Below are 15,708 nucleotides of genomic sequence, written 5' to 3'. Positions count from 1 at the left end.
TTGTTGTCTTTCATACTTCAACATCTTCAATCATATTCCAATTGTGAAATCAATAGTTACAGAAATTCATTTTTGGTTCCTCAACGGTTCTACACCGATCACCATCTAGTGGAAAGGAGGCCTTAGTGGTGGAAAAAGGGATTTTTTTTAGTCTTGGTGGCTGCTAGGTCCAGTCGGTGGGTCCATGGAGGTTCTTGGTGGGTTGAAATGTTACGTACTTGTGTCAGGAGTAATATGTGCTACACTCGTCCCTTTCTCAGGGTGGCTCTGGAAACGACAAGAGAGATCACCAAATCACCGACATGAACAAAACAGAACAAGGGATGTTTCCCCTGTACCTGGCTGGGATGGTGCTGATGGAGGAGGTAAGAAACCTATCCTAGATAACCTGTTCTTTGATAGCCTGGGTACTACTAGTATCCTCTACTGTTACTACGTAGGATGGTATCCGTGGTTGGCAAGCAGAAAGATTGAGCCAGCAGTTACTACAGAGGATGGTACCCAGGCTAGTTCTTTAATGGGGAAAAACGCATTGTCTGGAATACTTCCTTGCATAGTCATCACCCAATGGCATGGACAGATAAAAAGCTGCTTTGGCAGTGGTTGAGAAATTTATATTTGCTGTATAAAATAGCAGTAAGATGTACAGTTAGAACTGCCCAAGAAGACCACCAATGGGGCCGATAAAATTTGGTCTATGTGGACAGATGGTCACTTTAGACAGGATTCTTAATGCTTGTGTCAGTGGGAAAATTTCCACCAAAAAATAGGTCACATTGGCCAAGACTAGTGGTCCTTATGCAGAGATGGTCACTTGTACAGGTTTGACTGTGCATTTACAGTTGTTGTCCTTGCCTTCACAGGTGGCTTGGCTGGCTTCCGACTACGCGCGGTCCTGTGTGTGTCCCTCCCCGGTGCCCATCGATGACTCCAGCACCGGTGAAAACGGCAACATGGTCACCGAGAACAGCGAAGTCTACGTGTGGGGAAGCAACAGCAGCCACCAGCTGGCCGAGGGGAGCCAGGAAAAAATCCTCCAGCCAAAACTGTCTCCTGCATTTGCAAATGCTCAGACAGTAAGCTCCATTTTGAATGTATGTAGTTCATTTATTTATTTATCTATTGTTTGCCTCTGGCTTGACAGCCCATACACACTTACACAGCACTTTCACACATCTAAAAAAAACTACAAAAATATGTACAGGTATTTACAATGTATCAACATTCTGCCACACCTATATCCTCAGCCATTCCTTCCTTGAGTTTCAGTGACTTGTATGATCTGGTGTATCTCAACTTTTATGATATGTGTGCACAGCTAATCTTCATGATTTTGTCTATTCTCAGAGCAGGAAAACCAGAGGTAACAGGCTATGTTTGCTGTCTCATCACTTTTATACTCTTTTTCAGTCAAATTCCTTGTCAGCAGAGGAAATTGCTGTGACTTGTCTGTAACTAGTTTCGACTTTCATGCTAATTTTATTCTTTATAGCCTTGTGTTTTCCAGCCATTTCTAGGACTGTGTTCGACATGTAACAAATGTTATGGGAGAAAAACAAGTGATACTAACATCCTCTACTAATATTAATAGCCTCCAGAAGAATGGACACCTTTGAAGAAATCTTGTCACCCCACTAGCTTTAGATCCCTTGTTTGTTTTTTCTTCAATGAACCTCTTTATTTATTGAGTTTTCTATATCAACATATGTTCTACTAGCAAATGGCTGTGGCATATAGATATTTTCAATTATATAGATATAATTATCACTGTTAAAAACACTCATTTTGAAATGTTATTCTACATGCAGATAAAGCCGATCAATTTATTTAATCATCGATTTATTTTGCATTTTGCTTATTTTATATTTATTTCTTTCCTTATATATTATTACATTAAGTGTTTATTTAATATCCTAATGAATGTATTTTGAAGATTTATCTATTCATAGTCATTCATGTAATCATTTGTTTATTTCTTTGTTCAAGTCAAGTCAAAGCCTTTATTTATTTGCTGAAGGTGATCTTACTATTGAGTGAGTACATGTACTAGTAACCCTCCCTGTTTTGTTTGCCAGATCGAGGCTGGACAGTACTGCACGTTTGTGGTGTATAACGACGGCACGGTGCGGGCCTGTGGGAAGGGCAGCTACGGCAGACTGGGCCTCGGGGACTCCAACAATCAGACAACGCTCAAGAAACTCAACTTCGACCACCGCTACGTCATCAGGAAGATCTCGTCCTCCAAGGGTTTGTTTGTTTGTCTGTTTTAGTTTTTATATATCAATGAAAACTCATATCAACCTGCTGCCCACTTTTCCTCAAGGAAAAGGGAAGGGTGAGACAAAATGCTACAAAGTTTCATATTACATATCTGAAGTCCTGATGAATGTATGAATGAATCTATAAACAGGGATGTCACAGTAGCTCACTCAACTGGTAACAGCCTTAAAGTGGGGGCCGCACCCATCTTTTGTAAGCCACGTTAAATGGGGGTCCTGTGTTCAAGGACTTGCCTCGAGCACTTTACAGGGGAAGAGCTCGGCAACCCCTCCCTGCTGAAATATACCTTGCTGCTGAAACAGCAAGGAAACTTGCTACCCTATGTGTTACTAGGTGCTACAAGGGTCCGAATGAGCAACTGAAATCTATAGATATGTAGTCCTAATGAATAATTGTATAAACATGTATCCTTACAGGTTCAGATGGACATACACTAGCGCTGACTGCTGATGGCGAGGTGTTCAGCTGGGGGGATGGAGACTACGGGAAGCTGGGGCACGGGAACAGCTCCACACAGAAGTACCCCAAACAGATACAGGGAGCTCTGCAGGGCAAGGTGAGAGTTTAAGTCCTTCCCATATGGTATATAGGGTGCACCCATATCTGTTTCCATAGCCCCTGTGCCACACAGTTGTAGAAGCACTACAGCAAGGTGCTAGCCCATTGTGTGTTCAACTTCCATACTCTTTCCCTGGAAGTGCTGAGTACTAAGAAGAGAATGTATGCATGTCTGATTTTTGTAGTCTTTGGTATGACCTGGTCGGGGATCAAACCTATGGCCACCTGCATTCAAAGGTACAAAATTATCTGATGTGTTAAAATAATTGGCTTTTTCCTTGAACTATCGTAGAGTGGCAGTTGTTGTCAGTTGTTGCCATGAAGTACGTACAGTAGGGGCATCCTCACTAGATACCTTTAAAGAATGACGGCAGTTAGATGTGCAAAGGCTAGGTGTGACAGGTCATTCAGTGTAATATAACCAGCTGCTGCCGCACCACACGCCTGTGAAGCTGGTGTGTTATGCTAAAGGACAGTTATACTGGCTATACAGATACAGATACAGAAGCTGGACAGGTGTATTATGCCGAAGGGCAGCTATACCAGCAATCCCGATATAGATACAGATTAATGTACTTGTAGCAAACATTGTCATGACTGTCTCTCCTCTCTCCCCAGGTTGTAAAGAGCATCTCAGCCGGCTATCGCCACAGCGCAGCTGTGACAGAAGACGGGGAGCTCTTCACGTGGGGGGAGGGTGACTACGGGCGGCTGGGACATGGCGACAGTAACAGTAAGAACCTCCCCACGCTGGTGAAGGACATCACCAACGCAGGACAGGTCGTCTGTGGCAGCTCTCACACCATCGTTGTCTCACAGGACGGCCGGACCGTTTGGTCATTCGGAGGCGGCGACAATGGTAAGGATTTTGGACGATTGTGTGAATAATGATAACGATGAATAAATGTTTTGGCTACAAATTGTCCACAAACTACAACTGGCATTCCAAATCAATATGCAATTGTTTGGAGGAGGGGACAACAGTAAGGCTTTGAGATGATTGTATAGAAGAATTGTACGAGCAGTCTCTTTGTGATAGAACCAGGTAATAATTCAATGTCAATCTTTGTTGTCCTTTGAAGTTTGATGGTTTTTATTGTCATTTTGATGTAAAGAAAGAAACAGAACAGAAGGAAATACCTTGTTGTCCTTTGTTGAAATCAAGCAGCCTGTCTTTTTGCTATAGTATTGATTAGTAACCCAATGTTTGTTTTCTTTTTTGATTAAGTCAATAGGTCACTGCAGGCCTGGTTTCATCCTGAAAATTAATAATTTCAGTTATTTGAAGTTTATGCAGTTATTTGAAGTTTATACAAATAATTATCTCCAAGCAGATCTCTATAGTGGCAAAAATAGTATCCAGCCAGCCAGAATCTACAGCCAGCTGGGTAATATTTTCCTCCCTAGATATCTGCTTGGAGATTAGATACAAATGTTTAGTACCCCTGCACAACAATCATTTTGAAAGGTATATTTGAGATTTGATGTTGTTTATGTCCTACAGGTAAACTTGGCCATGGAGACACCAATCGAGTGTACAAACCGAAGGTTATCGAGGCCCTGGTGGGGCTGTACATCAGGAAGGTTTGCTGCGGCAGTCAGTCATCGCTTGCACTCACCTCCACTGGACAGGTAGGTTCTCATTAGTCTGAATTCTCTTTTTAGTGCTTATGCTACCAATGACACTCAAGTCCAACAGTTCCCGATTGCATTCAACAGTAATAAGTATTAGTCAATGAACATAGATGTTTGTACAAAATACATAGCCTTCTGATGTTAGTTGACCTCGAACCTTATAAATGATACTTTCAGGTACAGGTACATGTACTTGTAACTGTACCTAAACACATTTGGCCAATTATCTGTACATTATACATGTAGCCAACTGTAGATTCTTGTCTTTTTATGAGGATTTATATATTTCAGTTTCAAAATTGATTCTTGAGTGCTATATGTCCAAATTTTCATCTTTGTGATGCATGTCCAACAGTGTTTTATGTTGTTCAGGTACAAGTACCGGTAAACAGAATCTGATGTTCATTTTATAGGTCTTGACTCATTGTATTGTTTATGCTCATCCCTAAACTGCATGATTACCAAAGCTGTGTCTTACTTCTCCCACTGCAGTTGTTTGCGTGGGGGTGCGGAGCCTGCCTGGGCTGTGGGTCGCCCGAGTCCACCGCCCTCCGACCCAAGCTGGTGGAAGAACTGGCCAACACCAGGATAGTCGATGTGGCCTGTGGGGACAGCCACTGTCTGGCCCTCACTCATGGTAAGGACATGCTTCAACTGATAACTCAAACCCTAACCCTACCCCCTACCCCCAACCCTAACCCTACCCCCAACCCTATCCTACCCTAACCCAACACCAGGATAGTCGATGTGGCTTGTGGGGACAGCCACTGTCTGACTCTCACCCATGGTAAGGACACGCTTCAACTGATAACCCAAATCCTAACCCTACCCTAACCCTTACCCTACCCCCAACCCTACCCTACCCTAACCCAACACCAGGATAGTCGATGTGGCCTGTGGGGACAGCCATTGTCTAGCCCTCACTCATGGTAAGGACAAGCTTTTGCTCACTCCACTAAAAGCACTTCTGTCTCAGATTACTTCAATCTGTTTTATGCAGCTTAAATAGTCCAGTGGTTATTGTGCTCTGCCTCTGGACCAAAAGGTTTGGAGCTTGAATCACAGTTATTGTTGCCCACCTATTACACTCTATTGGAGAGGGCCGAAGTCCTTAGGACCGGAAGTTAAGAGATACCAGTATCTTTAATGCTGCTTTTTCCTCTATAAACTGTATGAACAGCACTCTTCTTGATAACAACGTTCTTTACACACAACTAGCACATGATCACCCGCATTCCTCAGGGCACTACTGACTTGTTTTACTTCACACTGCAGCTAGGTGTCGTTTCTGCAGCGAGTGTGAAGAATGCGGTACCAAATGTGACTGAGTTTGTATCCCCCCCTCATTACATTTGAGACCACATTCTTCTCACTTAGCTAGAGTGTGAAGTAGAACCAGTTAGATTTCCCCTGAGGAAGATGAAAGAAGCATCAACAGATGATATGTGTAAAGAACTTTATTATCCAGGTGGAACTATTTCCGAGAGCTTCTCTTCTTTTCCTCAGACAATGAAGTGTACGCATGGGGCAACAATGCCATGGGCCAGTGTGGACAGGGCCACTCCCAAAGCCCCATCACTAAGCCTAAGAAGGTGGTTGGCCTGGACGGAGTCACTGTGCACCAGATTTCTGCAGGTACCTCCCACAGTCTAGCGTGGACAGCCCTGCCAACAGATAGGTAAGTGTAATGTGGTGTACTAACAGATGTTAAGGAACGTCTATCATTGTTTAATTGTAGTTCATCATTGATTAGGTAGATAAGGTTTTGATTAACATGAGATGAGTCTATTGATCACTTCTTGTCACTCTACAGTGAGTGTGACTAGCATATGGAAAATAATTCCGAAAACAAACAAAAAACAGACAGACCAAGAACAAAACTAAGGTACATCTGAACAACTGCAACAATCTTCATTAGAATCTAAAAACAAGCAGTCAGTTACAATGTTTCTCTCATATGTGATAAGAAAGAAGTGAAAAAATCACAATTGTTGCAATAACCTGGTCCAGTGTTCATATCTTATCCGTGTTGGTAGAAATCATTCTATAGCAAAATTTAACCATAATTTCCAACACAAACATTGGACTTACCCATCACAACATACGATCATTGTAAATACAATTTTACCACCTAAGCAGGTACATGACAACCAACATTTCATTGAGATTACAACTCTTTTCCTGATCCTACAGGCAGGTGGTTGCGTGGCATCGTCCATTCTGTGTGGATCTACAGGAGAGCACGTTCACCCACCTGCGGATGTTCCTGGAGCGGTACTGCGACGGCTTCGACAGCCCCAACCCTCCTCCTCCCTTCCCAACATCCAAGTAAGTACCACAGCCCCAACCCCCCTCCTCCCTTCCCAACATCCAAGTAAGTACCACAGCCCCAACCCCCCTCCTCCCTTCCCAACATCCATGTAAGTACCACAGCCCCAGCCCCCCTCCTCCCTTCCCAACATCCATGTAAGTACCACAGCCCAAACCCCCCTCCTCCCTTCCCTACATCCAAGTAAGTACCACAGCCCCAACCCTCCTCCTCCCTTCCCAACATCCAAGTAAGTACCACAGCCCCAACCCCCCTCCTCCCTTCCCAACATCCAAGTAAGTACCACAGCCCCAACCCCCCTCCTCCCTTCCCAACATCCAAGTAAGTACCACAGCCCCAGCCCCCCTCCTCCTTTCCCAACATCCAAGTAAGTACCACAGCCCCAACCCCCCTCCTCCCTTCCCAACATCCAAGTAAGTACCACAGCCCCAACCCTCCTCCTCCCTTCCCAACATCCAAGTAAGTACCACAGCCCCAACCCCCCTCCTCCCTTCCCAACATCCAAGTAAGTACCACAGCCCCAACCCCCCCTCCCTTCCCAACATCCAAGTAAGTACCACAGCCCCAACCCTCCTCCTCCCTTCCCAACATCCAAGTAAGTACCACAGCCCCAACCCCCCCTCCTCCCTTCCCAACATCCAAGTAAGTACCACAGCCCCAACCCCCCTCCTCCCTTCCCAACATCCAAGTAAGTACCACAGCCCCAACCCCCCCTCCTCCCTTCCCAACATCCAAGTAAGTACCACAGCCCCAACCCCCCCTCCTCCCTTCCCAACATCCAAGTAAGTACCACAGCCCCAACCCCCCTCCTCCCTTCCCAACATCCAAGTAAGTACCACAGCCCCAACCCTCCTCCCTTCCCAACATCCAAGTAAGTACCACAGCCCCAACCCCCCTCCTCCCTTCCCAACATCCAAGTAAGTACCACAGCCCCAACCCTCCTCCTCCCTTCCCAACATCCAAGTAAGTACCACAGCCCCAACCCCCCTCCTCCCTTCCCAACATCCAAGTAAGTACCACAGCCCCAACCCTCCTCCCTTCCCAACATCCAAGTAAGTACCACAGCCCCAACCCCCCTCCTCCCTTCCCAACATCCAAGTAAGTACCACAGCCCCAACCCCCCTCCTCCCTTCCCAACATCCAAGTAAGTACCACAGCCCCAACCCTCCTCCTCCCTTCCCAACATCCAAGTAAGTACCACAGCCCCAACCCCCCTCCTCCCTTCCCAACATCCAAGTAAGTACCACAGCCCCAACCCCCCTCCTCCCTTCCCAACATCCAAGTAAGTACCACAGCCCCAGCCCCCCTCCTCCTTTCCCAACATCCAAGTAAGTACCACAGCCCCAACGCCCCTCCTCCCTTCCCAACATCCAAGTAAGTACCACAGCCCCAACCCCCCTCCTCCCTTCCCAACATCCAAGTAAGTACCACTTCCCCAACCCCCCTCCTCCCTTCCCAACATCCAAGTAAGTACCACAGCCCCAACCCTCCTCCTCCCTTCCCAACATCCAAGTAAGTACCACAGCCCCAACCCCCCTGCTCCCTTCCCAACATCCAAGTAAGTACCACAGCCCCAACGCCCCTCCTCCCTTCCCAACATCCAAGTAAGTACCACAGCCCCAACCCCCCTCCTCCCTTCCCAACATCCAAGTAAGTACCACTTCCCCAACCCCCCTCCTCCCTTCCCAACATCCAAGTAAGTACCACAGCCCCAACCCCCCTGCTCCCTTCCCAACATCCAAGTAAGTACCACAGCCCCAACCCTCCTCCTCCCTTCCCAACATCCAAGTAAGAAATTAGGAGTCGGTTTGTAGACTCCTTAGTAAGCTCTACAACTACTGAGAGGTGGCTCACATGACTACAATCAGAACTGATATGCAAAAAGCACATTATAAGCCCTCAGAGAGCCCCACTTGTAGTTCCTGCTAAGAAGGCTATTAGAATGCCATTAACAGACAGTGTTGGAAATCTTCTTGATAACAAGCAGTGTTGATGCAAGCTCTCTAGCTTTTATAAAAAGGAAAATCTTGACATTAGATGAAAATGTAAAATTGATTTGCAAATGTGCAGGAGCATCGGGAGCTTGAGAAAAATTCTGATTTTCGTTTCTACATCTGCTTGGAGATTACCAAACTTTACAAACCTGTATCTTTTCTACATAGTGTCTATCTTCTCTATGATCACTTTTACCTTCTTTAAACCCCTGTGTTCTTCCTGTCGTACTACAGAGAGCACCACCACTTTGTCCTGCTGTGCCTGAAGCTGTATGAGTGTTGTACCAGACCTTACCTGAAGCTGTATGAGTGTTGTACCAGACCTTACCCCCTGTGTTTCCCCACAGAGAGCACCACCACTTTGTGCTGCTGTGCCTGAAGCTGTATGAGTGTTGTACCAGACCTTACCCCCTGTGTTTTCCCACAGAGAGCACCACCACTTTGTTCTGCTGTGCCTGAAGCTGTATGAGTGTTGTACCAGACCTTACCCCCTGTGTTTTCCTACAGAGGGCACCACCACTTTGTGCTGCTGTGCCTGAAGCTGTATGAGTGTTGTACCAGACCTTACCCCCTGTGTTTTCCCACAGAGAGCACCACCACTTTGTTCTGCTGTGCCTGAAGCTGTATGAGTGTTGTACCAGACCTTACCCCCTGTGTTTCCCTACAGAGAGCACCACCACTTTGTTCTGCTGTGCTACAGCTGTATGAGTGTTGTACCAGACCTTACCTGAAGCTGTATGAGTGTTGTACCAGACCTTACCCCCTGTGTTTTCCCACAGAGAGCACCACCACTTTGTTCTGCTGTGCCTGAAGCTGTATGAGTGTTGTACCAGACCTTACCTGCAGCTGTATGAGTGTTGTACCAGACCTTACCCCCTGTGTTTTCCCACAGAGAGCACCACCACTTTGTTCTGCTGTGCCTGAAGCTGTATGAGTGTTGTACCAGACCTTACCCCCTGTGTTTCCCCACAGAGAGCACCACCACTTTGTTCTGCTGTGCCTGAAGCTGTATGAGTGTTGTACCAGACCTTACCCCCTGTGTTTCCCCACAGAGAGCACCACCACTTTGTGCTGCTGTGCCTGAAGCTCCTGTGCACCCATCTGCAGCTGGCGCTGGCGGGCGGTGTGGCCACCACCATCCTGGGCAGCCAGGCCAGGCCGCTCAGACACCTGCTCTTCAGACTCATGGACTCCTCCACGCCTAACTCCATACAGGAGGTAGGGAATAATGGGAACTAAACATCCCGACTTATTATTTTAGCTAGAAAGTTTAGCTAGAAATCATTCTGAAGCAAAGTCGATCTATAATTTACAACAAAATTTTTGACTAACTAACTCTGGCCTTTGTCAAGGAATGAGCAATCCGCTGCTTCTCTGACATAACTCACTCACTCAGTCACAGACAGACAGACAGACACACACACACACACACACACTCACTCGTGACTCAGTGGGCAGTGGATCAGAAAGTTTATGGTGCCCTATCTGTTTATTATTTGTATAAATGTCATTGCCTCTCTTATAGTAAGGGTCCAAATATGCTGTGGTACATGTCAAGTAAGCTAGAGGGCAGCTCTGAACAGTTCTGTAGTCATTTGTTTCTAGGGGTGAGACCCTGTCTGTGGGCACAGCTCTGCTTCTGCCACCCGTGTGCACTCACTAGGCCCATATAAGACATGTATTTTTACATTAGATCTAGCTATAATGTAAAGAAATAACTCATGAGTCAGACCTTCTGTTTTGTGTTTGGTTGTTTCCAGGCTGTGAGTGAGACCCTGTCCGTGGGGGCTCCCCTGCTCCTGCCACCTCTGAGGGAAAGGATGGAGCTTCTCCACCAACTGCTGCCTCAGGGTCCAGCCAGATGGGAGTCTCTCTCCAAAGGACAGGTCAGTCAAACTGCAAAGTTACGTTTATTGTGGCTTGTTTGGTGCATTTATCAATTCTAGAACTACATAACATTTGAATCTTTTTCGAGAAATGATTTCATGAAGACTTCCAGATAGTGGCCAGTAAAAGAGATTGATGGAGACATTACCGGTGTTCCTCTCTTTGTTTATTTGGATAAAGAAAACCCCAAAAGCGTTAAGCCCTGTGACTCTTGCAAAATGCTACATTCTCTATACATTAAAAGTTAGCTACAGAGAAGGTAAGGTTTGTAAAATGGTTTTGCTGCCATTCTACTTCACTGCGTGCATGTCGTGCAATTTGAAAATTTTTCTGTGTACCTAAATTTTCCAAGCTTTGATCTCACATTTTTCGTCATCCTCTGCAGAGGATGCAGCTGGGCATCATCTTGACCAGTCTACAGGACAACACGCACGTGGCCTCGCTGCTGGGGTTCTCCGCGCCCCTGGACATGGAGACCCCCACCCCCAGGGGAGGCACCCCCGCCGTCCCCGACACTCACCTGGCTGAGATGCTGATGAAGACGCTCCTGAGAAACCTCGGCTTCCACACGGTAAGGAACTACTTTTTCACACGTTTTCACATTACGGGTAAATACGGCAACAGGAGGCTGTTGTGCTCTGATGTCTTGAAAACTCTTGATGCTCGTTTATATCCTGTTAACGATGCAGTAGTGACGTCTTTGGCAGCTGAACCAGGATTCTTTATTCCTGTGCTGATCATGAGTTGTACAACAGAGTCATACAAGTTACTAAGAAGTGATACAAGTTTCCTAGGTCACAATCTATATGCCTGATGATAGAGACTCTACAGCTTCTTAGGTGGTGGTGAGATGTACCTTCTGAGAAAAGTATTGCAGATGGTATTATCTTCAAAATGTAACACCACCTTTAGTTGTAACCTGTTCTTACAGGTTACAACTCAGGGAACACCCCTCAGATAGAGTCAAGCGCCTAGTTACATGCACTGCGCCATTATTGCTGCGATTTCAGGTGCAGAATGATGCACTGTGTGTGAGACTGTATCTTTGAAGTTAGTAAAAATAGGGTCTGCAGTTTGTGTTATGTCGTATGGAAGTGAGTTCCAATCCGTTACTGTCTGTGGAACTCACCAGTTTTGTACAGTGGGTACAAGCGTCATGCTTCGTCCTCAGTCTGAGGTTCGACCGCTTTTATTTATTCTGCCCTGGTCACTCAATCTGCAAAAGTCTAGTGTATGTCTAGTTGGTTGGATTCCTGAGGGACCTGTTTGTTGTGATTACTTTGTCAGACCATCACTTTGGCATTAGCTAGGTGGCTGCTTGGTTGGTTGATAAGTCACTTTAGAACAGGGCTGTCTATAACTTTAATTTCTTTCGTCCCACTCATTGTTAGGGAGCCCATGTTGATCGTTTTCATTGTTAAATCAGTCATTTTACGTTATGGAAATACATTGTTTTCAAGTTCAGATTTTGGGACGGACAAAGTTTTAGCCCATGTTATTAATTTTTGCTGTTAGATCTGTCATTTTAAATTTAGGAAAATACATTTTCATCAATTTCATGTTTTCAAGTTCAGATTTTTTTGATGGACAAAGTGAATTTTTTTCTATATCAACAAGAAAATATCCGTCCTGGATGGAAGGACAGGTCCTGAAGACAGTCCTGTTTGGATTCCTGGGAGTTTGTTGTGCTTGCCCTGCAGGACTGTTAGCTGGGTGGCTGCTTGGATGGTTGATAGTCAGTTTGGACTGTTATAAATACAGGCGTGCCGGAACAACAAACTCTGTACACACTTATATATACACATGTCAGTCTCGCCTTGTCACATGGAGTCTCAAAAGGGTCAGTAGGTTAACCTTGGTATGTGTGACATATGGTTTATTACATAGGCCAGTATTGAAGTTTGTGTGTGTGTGTGTGTGTGTGTACTGTCAACACTCTACGCTAAATTCAGAAAGGCAGCAGCAACGTAACATGTTAGATTTGGCAGTATATTTTTGTCTGTTACACCAGGATACAGCATACATGTATATCATATAATATACTAGTATATCCTTGTTGCTAGGTAAAGGTAAGGCAGTCATCCTCAATCAAGGTAAAGCTAGATTTGGTGCCAATATAGATGGTAGCAGAGAAGGAGACCAAAAATTAAGTCATTGTTTTAACCTTCTCCCCGCTGCCTAAATCTGTAACCAATAGAGATTGGGGTGCCAAACGGCTACTTCAGTGTGCTAAAGGTTACATTAAAGGCCAAAATATGTACTAAATGAATGTCATGCATGTATGTGTGTGTGTGAGGGAGGGGAGTTTGTTCAAACTATTGGTACTGTTTTTGCTCTTGATACTGGAACCTTGTAAGTACTTGAACCTTGAACGAGGACAATTAGTTCTTCTTCTCCACTTGGCTCTGTCCTCCATCAGTGAGCAAAGTTCTGTTGTCGTGATGTCACTGAGCCCAGCATCCATTTTCAAGTCAGAGCTCGAAATTCATTTTTGCAAATAAGTGCACTGGTTTCCAATCCCAAAAATTAGGAATTTTGGGTGCACCACATAAAATAAAATGGAATGTCAGCGATACATAATTACAAAATTTAACAATCTTTAGAACTTCAGTCTGTAATTCTATAGCTAACTTCAAAATTTCAAACAAATAGTACATCAAGTAAAGTATTGCTTTTTCTGATACTTACATTTCAGTATATTCTGTATACTAGTGTACAATAGTGCCTTTACCCTATAGCATACAAAATATCTAGGTGCACCAGTGCACCCACAGTCAAAAATTAGGTGCACAGCTCCAATTTTGGGTGCACACAGGTGCACGTGCACCCAGTATTTCGAGCTCTGCAAGTTGTTGACGAAGGTTGTGCGTTTTCTGCCCTTGATACTTAAGACTTTGGAGCAGTTGTAGTCTCTGCTGTAGGCCGAATCCTGGTGATGCCATGGTAGATAGCGCTGCCCCTGTCTCACCCTGGCTGACCCCAGGTGTCAAACTGCCCAAAACTCAATTCCTGTGCTCATGCCGAGGATTAGTGTGGGGGGGTTAAGGTCAAGAGATGGGTCATGATGAGGTCAGGTCATGGGGGTCCTGTGGGGATAGAGGGGAATGATTTATGAGAGGAGCACTGCTACTGTGGGGACGACTCTGAACTCTAGATCTGGAGACTTCTTACCAGTACCTTGTTGTAGATGCATAGATAGATATACTGTAATTGCAGAAATGTTTGTGGGGATTTAATTTCATGGGAGGGAGATAACGGAGTGCTCGCAGTGGTTTTGAGTTCGCATTTGAAACAATAGTAGCGCTACAGTCACACAATGGAACGGCTTTTCATGGTGGTTTTGAGTTTGCAGTAAAGAGTTCACCGCGAAAACCTGCGAACATAAAACCACAGGGAACATTTCTGCATTTACAGTATCCAGTGGGGAGTAGAGGTGAATGATTTATGAGAGGAGCACTGCTACTGTGATGACTCTGAACTTTGTAGACTTCTTACCAGATAGAGGACTTACTGCCTTGTTTTAGATGCATAGGTAGGTATAGATAAGGTTAAAGGGTATGAGATTGGCTAGTCTACTTTGATAGATAAATTGTTGGGGGCATAGAAAGGCTTTGGCTTGACTTTGTAGATGTCCAAGTAGGATTTAAAGGCCCCTCTTTTTAAAGGATTTTGGTGTCAAAACTAGAAATATTTAGTATTATAACATACATGATATTGCCTGTGATAGCTAGATAGTTGGGGGCATAGATGATTTAAAGTAGGATTTAAACTTTTTTTTTCTTTTGCTTTTTCCTTTACTTTTTTTGATATTTAAACTTAAAGGCCCTTCTTTTTTTAGGATTTTCAAAACTGGAAATATTTTGTCAAACATACATGATATTACCAAATGTTTCTATATTGACTCTTCATTTGAAGTTTTACCAAATTTCAAGTGTTAATCTACGACCAGAAGTGACCAGTTCATTACGTGTTGTGTTAATATGATAATAGGTTTATATCAAATCCATGCGCGTAGGTTGATTGCAAGTTGACAACAGTTATTGACGATGCACAATCATGAAGTAAAACATAAGGCATACACGTTATACAGGCTACAAAGATTAAACTATGTTGCTAGTCTACAATAAGTTTCTATATCTACGACACTAATGCGGGGTTTGAATAATCTGAATGTTCCATGGTTATTGAGATCAAGCTCCATTGTTAATTTGATTTCTCCTCGGTAGAATGTAACAGTGTATCGGAGAGCAGTTTCAGGTTGGAAGATGGATGTGCAATCCCAGGGTAGGAGACAGTTATGGGAGCTACGGACCCTTGACATTTGAAATGGAATTGCAGATAGTCAGATTTAGTGTAACAGCCTTCTTTTATGACCCAGGTAGTGTACTCCCAAGTCTAGATAGATGGCGGGGGTCTTCAGAATTGTAATACAGGTGGCTCTGTGCTTTGAATATGTGACAGGAATATGGCAGCGCTGTATATTGTATATTTACCATGATAGCTATATACACCATGACTAAAGGTAGGGCCTAGATAAGGGTCAGATAAAATATAGCAAAGATACAGATAACATGGTTGGAGTGCTTTATATATATATTATATCAATCAATGATCCATTCCTCGATAACTGTTCTTGAATATTTCTGCGGGTACCTGTATTGTAATCTCTACCAGACTAACTATGCCAACTATAGGGAGAATATTTGCCTGGCAAGTTTGGCCACCATAGGGTTTCATTTGCTCCGATAGGGAAATGTTAACTTTACCGTACGCGTGGACTGGCTTTCCTGGCCGATTATTCCTTTTTTTGCCAAATTCTACGACCCATACCCCCATAGGAAGGCCTGGTGGAGGCTACCTGTATTGACAGATAGGCGACCAAGTCCTGCCTCAATATTGACTTCACAGAGGGGTGGTTTAGCAGCATTCCTCAGTTCTTAAAAGCTATCCTTTACCCGTTCATTGCTGACTGGTCACTAAGCATGAGCTCAATGTTAATTGTTATACAGCTTTGTGATATACGGT

At 44.6% G+C, this 15,708-nt stretch overlaps 1 protein-coding gene across 1 annotated transcript in view; it reads left to right on the top strand.

Moving 5' to 3' along the window:
- LOC136427061 (probable E3 ubiquitin-protein ligase HERC1) overlaps positions 1 to 15,708 on the top strand; it is a 224,335-nt gene that overhangs the window by 7,267 nt on the left and 201,360 nt on the right. The window contains exons 6-17 of the mRNA XM_066415778.1: positions 261 to 365; positions 864 to 1,076; positions 2,076 to 2,247; positions 2,697 to 2,836; positions 3,457 to 3,697; positions 4,343 to 4,470; positions 4,966 to 5,110; positions 5,980 to 6,151; positions 6,667 to 6,801; positions 9,849 to 10,014; positions 10,557 to 10,682; positions 11,069 to 11,254. Coding sequence (XP_066271875.1) covers positions 261 to 365; positions 864 to 1,076; positions 2,076 to 2,247; positions 2,697 to 2,836; positions 3,457 to 3,697; positions 4,343 to 4,470; positions 4,966 to 5,110; positions 5,980 to 6,151; positions 6,667 to 6,801; positions 9,849 to 10,014; positions 10,557 to 10,682; positions 11,069 to 11,254 — 1,929 coding nt within the window. The remainder of the gene's footprint in view (positions 1 to 260; positions 366 to 863; positions 1,077 to 2,075; positions 2,248 to 2,696; positions 2,837 to 3,456; positions 3,698 to 4,342; positions 4,471 to 4,965; positions 5,111 to 5,979; positions 6,152 to 6,666; positions 6,802 to 9,848; positions 10,015 to 10,556; positions 10,683 to 11,068; positions 11,255 to 15,708) is intronic.

The sequence above is a fragment of the Branchiostoma lanceolatum genome, chromosome 2, assembly GCF_035083965.1.
Source record: "Branchiostoma lanceolatum isolate klBraLanc5 chromosome 2, klBraLanc5.hap2, whole genome shotgun sequence".
Lineage (NCBI taxonomy): Eukaryota > Metazoa > Chordata > Leptocardii > Amphioxiformes > Branchiostomatidae > Branchiostoma > Branchiostoma lanceolatum.
The sequence above is the reverse complement of the archived record's forward strand: the minus strand, read 5'-3'. Positions and strand labels throughout refer to the sequence as shown.